This window comes from Tiliqua scincoides, chromosome 4, assembly GCF_035046505.1.
Source record: "Tiliqua scincoides isolate rTilSci1 chromosome 4, rTilSci1.hap2, whole genome shotgun sequence".
Lineage (NCBI taxonomy): Eukaryota > Metazoa > Chordata > Lepidosauria > Squamata > Scincidae > Tiliqua > Tiliqua scincoides.
The window spans coordinates 74,941,812-74,949,133 of NC_089824.1; the positions used below are offsets into that span (position 1 = coordinate 74,941,812).

The 7,322-nt window shown below is 43.3% G+C and overlaps 1 protein-coding gene across 3 annotated transcripts in view; it reads right to left on the reverse strand.

Moving 5' to 3' along the window:
- Positions 1-7,281, reverse strand: part of KDM1B (lysine demethylase 1B) — a 41,471-nt gene extending 34,190 nt beyond the window's left edge. Inside the window, exons 1-5 of one of the 3 annotated variants that reach the window (XM_066622960.1) lie at positions 7,242-7,281; positions 4,788-4,858; positions 2,339-2,432; positions 2,015-2,139; positions 290-379 (exon numbers count right to left, since the gene is read on the reverse strand). In XM_066622960.1, coding sequence (XP_066479057.1) covers positions 290-379; positions 2,015-2,139; positions 2,339-2,428 — 305 coding nt within the window. In that variant the 5' untranslated portion in view covers positions 2,429-2,432; positions 4,788-4,858; positions 7,242-7,281. Of the gene's footprint in view, positions 1-289; positions 380-2,014; positions 2,140-2,338; positions 2,433-4,787; positions 4,859-7,181 lie in introns of all 3 variants that reach the window. The other 2 variants (XM_066622961.1, XM_066622963.1) reach the window with 2 other exon arrangements.
- Positions 7,282-7,322: the final 41 nt, after the last annotated feature.

Genomic DNA, 7,322 nt, shown 5'->3' on the forward strand with positions numbered 1-7,322 from the left:
TTACTCCCTTGGGATAAGGTGGAGCAGGCAGGGCCAGTACATAAATGTATTACTGTAATGTTAAGCCTCACTTGAACATTAAAATCAGAAGGGATCCCAAATACTAAATTGTTTGTATTAAACAGAAACTTATAGTGCAAGGCTATGTATGTCTACTCAGAAGTAAGCCCCACTGAGTTTAATGAGACTTATTCTCAGGTAAGTGCATTTTGGCCCAAGTCTATAAAATATGGTACATAGTACATGTTATTAAAGAAATAATAATAAGCTCAAAAGGGTTACAGGGTACCTTCTGTAGTAATGATCAAAACACTCATTACAGAAGTGTTCACCACAGGAGAGATGATACCATCTTGATGTATAGCCATTTTTAGCACACCTAAAAAAGATAAGAACATATAAGATCTAAGTTTCCCAGAATGTGTTACCTTCTGCTCCCTGAAAGTATTTAAGAACACCACATATGAAGAATGTCTACTTGTTTACATATAATGCTGAATTAAATGTGGGTGTGATAACCATCTAAAATAAATTTTATTTTCCCATGGCTTCCCTGTAACATAAGCTCTGTCTTTACTTGTACAGAATAGCATTTTCTCCCAACTAAACACTAGAAAAAAAAAACTTGCCTGGATCCCCTATTATAAACTAGGGGGCCGTTTACTCCACTGCAATGCAACCATATGCATAGCTACAGAAGTCCAATACGGATTAAAGTACAAATAACTGCGCATTAGATTGTAGTCTTACAGCCAATCCCAACCAACTTTCCAGAACTGATGCAGCTGTGCCAGCAGGCCTTGCGGTGGGGGGGATGGTGATGGAGGCCTCTTCAAAGTAAGGGAATGTTTGTTCCCTTACCCCAGGGCTGCATCAGTGTTGGAAATTAGGATAGCATTGGCAGTTTGGTAACAGGACAGTTACATTTCTGATCTTTCATTTGGGAAATGACACATGGAGAACTGCAAGAGGAAATGACAGAGGTAGTAACAGCTTCCTGTGACTGTATCCACCCACAAAGCAAAGGAGAGGTTACTCAACTTGGAATCTTGTTTAGTTTTTAAGCCGACTTGTTCTGAAGGGTTAGAAGGGTTACGATTTGTCTCCCTTCCCTACTTTGAACACATTTTATTGCAGTTTGTGAACATACAGGCTTAGCTCATTTGGCAGTTATGTCATTTCAATTCTGTTGTTGCTTCATGCAGTTATATGCTGGCCAATGATGGAAGAGCTCCATAATTGCTTGAACAAAGGCATACTTTAATGAAAGCATTAGACAGAGCGCTGCTGCCAGCAGCTTAGAACAAGTACCCTAGCGTTCTAGAGTTCACTTCCAACTTTTCTTCCTGAAGCTCCTGTCTCTAAATCTCATGGGGATCGACACTAGAGTCAGCTGTACAAAGTTTTTAAGTCATACAAAATAGCTGTTTTTAAGATGTCTGTTGAAAATATGTTTTTATCTTCTTTATAAATCATGTTTTTAATTGTGTTTTTAATCATTGCCGTAAGCCACCTTGGGTCCCTTCAGGGAGAAAGGTGGGATATAACCGAAGTAAATCGAAGTAAATAAATAAATACCATCCCTACTGATCTATTTTAAACATCAGTAGAGCTTTCTCTCTTCTGCAATTCTCTGTGAACAAAGAAACTCCTGAAAAATTGTGTGCCCCAAGTCCAATTAGAGAAAGGCAGGATAAAAATTTGTTCAATAAACAATTTTAAAATGTGATAGTGTATGATCAGTGCCTGGGTCAAAAACCAGAATTCCACACAGACAGTTGCCTGGCTGGGAATGCATTTTTTCCCCCTATCAACTTTATAACAAAAGAACTTTGAAAGAAATGACTTTAAGTGAGGATTTGCTGTAGTTCAACTCACCAAAAACAACAAAGGGAGTCAACTTCATTTTATTCTGTTCAAAATGGTAATGAGTATTCACCCAGAGATGGACTCTACTGCACTGAAGATCACTAATTGAAAGTAAAGGTCAAGGAAGGAAGAGAAAAACCCAAACCTTTCAGCAGCACTTGCAAAGCAAACTGGGCATGTTGCAGTACATCCTGCCTTTTCACACTTTCTGTACTTCTTCTCTGATCCATCTTCATCATCCTCTGCTGTCTCTGCAGCCTTTTTCCTTACCTAATAGAACAGAACAGCAGCAGATTAGTGGTAGCTCCCTAGTTTTTCTTTCTCAGCAGCAAAAAAACTCTGGGTGCTATGTTAAGAGTTTAAATTATGCTCTGAGACTCAAGTTATTATATCAAGTTTTCTAAGATGTGCACATGCTCATGCACACACACACCCATGTCATTTACATGTTTAAAATGATGTAAAGTACCTGTCTCCCTGAACTTCTCAAAGGTAGGTTATCAGAAGACTGGTCTACGGTTGGCGTTTTCTTCTTTGTTCGGACTCTCCCTGTAGACATTGCGCTGCAGGGTAGAAACCAGGAAATTAGCTTGTGAATTTTGATTTAGAGCAGGGGTGTCCAAAGTTTTTGGCAGGAGGGCCACATCAGCTCTCTGACACTGTGTCAGGGGCTGTGGGGAAAAAAGGACTTAATTTACATTTAAAATTTGAATAAATTTACATAAGTTTACATAAATGAATATATTAAAGATGAACTTATATGAATGAATGAATGGTCTTGCAATAGCTCAAGACCTATAAAAGGCCTTGCACAAAGCAAGGCTAGCCTTTTCTTTGCTGCCGCTACTGCACCACAGACATGAAACAGTAAGCAATGGAGGAAGCCCTCATTCCACCTCTCATGCGAGAGGTCAAACAGTCACCCTCATGCTGAAAGCAGTTACGCTGGGCCAGTGTGGGCTCCAACAAATCTCCAGAGGGCCAGAAGCTCATTGGAGACTGGGAGCTCCCTGAGGGCTGCATTGAGAGTCCTTGAGGGCCGCAAGTGGCCCCAGGGCTGGGGTTTGGGCACCCCTGGTTTAGGGCAATTAATCTCCCAACACAGAAAGAAAACCCTCCAGTTCTCTCTACCGTACAGACTAATGGTTTAGCTGACAGCTTTCCTACCATATCTAGGAAAAAGGAAACTGAAAAAGAAAAGAAAAAGTACAGTCAGCTACAGCACAGAGGATCATGGGGAACATGCCAGCAACCTCCCCCCCCTCCCGAAAAAGGAATGCTACACTGCCCTATATATACATCATCAGCAAACAAGTAGTTAGATCCTGAAGGAGCTTCTGTTGGTAAAGATCTTTGTGGAGAGAAGCAATTTGAGAAAAGAGAAACAAAGAAGAAAGAAGTCAAAGAAAGGGGTTACCAATGGTAATAGTGATTTTGTAAAAAGTTTTACAAATACTGGTATCAGTAGAAGAACAATAAATGATTCGGGTCACATACCAGCTGTGATTCTACTAGTTAGACCTGACTATTCACTAGTACATGTTGCAGCACATAAATAGCAGCAATTTCATTAAAAAAACAATTCAATTAATTTTAACAGCACAGCACCAGCAGCAGAACACATGTGTTAGCAAGTTCCTCTGACATTTCAACACACCTTCCTATTGCTGTATCTGTTCCAAAAAGCTGCAAGAACCACCTGTTGTTCAAGTTTCCAAGTATGGTGATCAAATATAAAAACAACAAAACACCTCTCTTCTCTAAGTTGCTTTGAACTTTGGAAAAACAGCATTAAGATGTTTCAGACAACATGATATGCAGCTGTACCCCTCTTCGAGAACAAAATGGTGTGAGGAGGGTCAGCTGGCCTGGGAACACATTTTCTGCTGTAGAAAGAGCCAGTCAAGACCATGTTTACTGAACATAGCAATTATCACTAAATGTTATTGCACTCTTAGGGTGGCGTTCATGGTGGCATTAAGATAAACAGGAAGAGGCAACATTTGTTTATTTCAAGTAATATTAACACATTTATTAATGATGTGCTTCTTTTGTGAATTATTCAAAGCGCTACACTGTCATCTAGCTCTGATCTGAGAAGCTTAACACGCGAAACACCTTAATATTTTGAAATGCGGAATGTTTTTTTAAGAAATTATGTTTACACAAATTAAAAGTGAAAGAACTATAAATAACATTTTAAATATGTAAACAAAATTAAAAATTTACTCTAAATGTGTAAAATGGACACAAAAGTTAGCTAAGAATATGAAATTATTTCCTCCGCCTTGCATCACTCATCCTTTGTTCTTGTTTGCTCTCTTTAAATAGTTAACACTTAGGATTGTTTTGTTTACTGAGTTTTTCAGCATTTTAACAAAAATGCAACGAATCCACTACAATACAGATCTAAGTGGTCAACACCACCAGTGAGTTCAACAGACCAGATGGTGCTAACCACTTGAAAAGCCCGCACAATCTGTCTCATTGCCCGTAATGAGCCCACTAACCTCACACACAGTCAAGCACAGAATCCTGAATTCAACCTATGCATTTACAAAACATTGTTCCTCCAGAATTTGCCAACATGCTTCCAAAACTGTATCTTGTACAAGATGCCCAGAACTGGTTCATCTCAGGCTTGGAGGTCTTCATACACCTAGTTGTTTGCAGGAAGTGCACTTTAGAATAAGAACTCCTAATTCACATCTAGCAAATAGGAATTCCTTTCATTTCCAATGTAGATTTGCTTTGTTTAGAAGAATTCATGCATACTATACATTCTTACAGTGGACAGGAATAGACTTCATCCCACAATACCCCTAAGAGACTATAAGTAGAGGGTGGACTGCAACTGTGTCAGAAAAAGAGTATTATTTTCTTTATGGGTAATTTCCACAGGGCAAGCTTCTGCTCACCTTGGAGTCAAATAACCCAGTTTTCAGATGCCAAATTAACGTCCATCCAAAGCAATGTTGTTGTTACAGGTCTGTTTAGCAAAAAGAAAGCATGTTAAAAGCAAAGAAAACTTCCCAGCCACTGAATCTTTTATCACCTACCCCAGGCAGCATATTGTCATAACTTCCAAAGAAACAGACCCTAGCCAAAGATTTATTAGCAGCCCCCCTCCCCAATTTTTCTGAATTCCCTCTATAGGAAGGAGAGGCAACTGCACTGGAGCACAGTTTCCAACAATGAGATGCTGGGTTTCTCAGAGGAATATGGAATGCCAATGCATAAAGGGAGCCAGTTTGAAGGAACACACACATTTCAAGCAGCTTGATACAAGGAGCAGGTCCACATAGGGAGAGGGAACTTTTATCAGAGATCTGCTCATTCAACACTTGTGGAATACTGCATACAACAACTCTATATTTGCTACTCCACAAGCAAGGCAGGGGGGATCTCAAGATTCAGCATACAGTAAGTCCACAAGGGGAATACTGGAGGCCCTCTAATCCACATGTGCTTCCATTTTGGAAGCCACTGCATCTGCTTACCTCTGATTTAGTACTGGATAGGCAGCACATGCTCCCCTGTGGAATTCTGAACGTTCAAAACATGGAGGCCTTAATGTGAGGGTTGCAATATTGAAGAAAAGTTTGGCCAAATTAGTTGGGGAACCCCTATTCATATGGAATATTTCGAGCAGGGCTTTCAAACATAAGGCCTGTGGGCTGGATACGGCTTGTGGAAGCTCATTATCTGGCTCTCCTAGCACCACCATCAACTGCTCTCAGCTGTTGAGCTGTGCTGAGGTATTGCTGCTGAAAGGGCAGCTCACATAATATGGGCTCTCCCATATCTTGAAAATATGATCAAGATTTGCTTACTTTCCCTTCTGTCATATGCAGCTAATGCGTGCCTAAGTGAGAAAAAAACTGCTTATTTCTGGTTATGACCTGCTTAATGACATCACATCCAGCCCTCTGCAGGCATCATGAATGCTATTTGGCCCAAGGTATGAAATGAATTCGACATCCCTGATTTAGAGCATCTCACCACTTCCAGAAAAAGAGAGTGGCTTCAGGTGACCAAGAGTCATAGGGTAGCCGCTCAGAACAGCACCACAGCATTTATGGGGATGAGGAAGCAGTTATCTGTGGCCTTTGACAAGAGGAAAGTTATTTTAATTCTTTTTTAACCTATAACCTGTCCTTCAGTTCTAAAACCTGGCAATCCAATTAAAACCTCAAGCTACCTAGGGCTAAACTCCTAGGTTTCTATTTACAGGACTTTCCACAGTGCTACAGAGAGAGGACAGTGCTGGGGTCCAGCCTCAGGGCCCAATCCTATCCAACTTTCCAGCGCCTGTGCAGCCCTGAAGTAAGGGAAGAAATGTTCCCGTACCTCAAGGAGGCCTCTGTGACTGCCTCCCCACCACAAGGTGCAGTCCCTGCTTCATTGGCATGGTTGCACCAGCACAAGAAAATTGAATAGGATTGGGCCCTGAGGTGCAAATGCCACAGAATGAGGTGGTGAGACTGTACCACTTCTGAATGCAGGGGCACATTTTTAGTGCTCCCCCCACACACAAATTTGAAACACAGTCACTGCAAATCAAAAATACACACACGCCCCCAAAAACCCCAACACTTTCAGAGAGAGGCCTGGATAAACTCCAGAGAATCTGCTAGAACTCCCCAAAGCAAGTTTCTCCAGTGAGATGCTGGGGCTGGGGCTTTCCCTGAAGACTCAGACTGCAATTCCATCCACACTTTCCTGGGAGTAAGCCCCATTGACTGTAATGGGACTGACTTCTGAGTAGACAGGCACAGGATTGGGCTCTCATGCTGCACGCCACACTTTCCTGGGAGTAAGCCCCATTGACTATAATGGGACTGACTTCTGAGTAGACACGCCTAGGATTGGGCTCCCAGTCCAGACTGAGGAGGGGCTAGCCGGAGTTGCACATTTTATTCATGGCTATCTCCTAATGCGTTCATTTTACGGCGGGGGGTGGGGGTGGTGGAAAGGCACGCTCTCTGCCTCTGGCTCCGGCAGACTCTTCCCCATTATGCCCCTGCGGGGCTGTGCGCCTGCCTGGGCACGGAGAAGGGCTTCCCGGTCCGGGGACGAAGCCATGTTCGGATTCCCCCGGAGTCTACCGCCACCCGCAGCAAAGCCCGCATCTGCTCCTCCGCAGGAGTCATCTCCGCACCACGCACGCTACAGACCCGTTCTGCCCACGGAAGCCTCTGCGCCCGGGAGGACCTTGCGGAGGCTGAGCCCGAGGGAGAGAGCGCGGAGCCGGCGGCGGCGGCTGCTGCTGTCATGGGCTCGCCACCGCAGCTGGCAGCCGGAGCACCCACCTTCGCAGCAGCCCAGCGCCCGCAGCGCTTCCCCAGCGAAGAAACAAACAAGCCACTCACTCGCTCGCTGAGCCCTGCCACCATCCAGCTCTTCCCGTCGGCTTCCCCACCCACCTCCCCCCAAGGCTGCTTCCGCTGTCC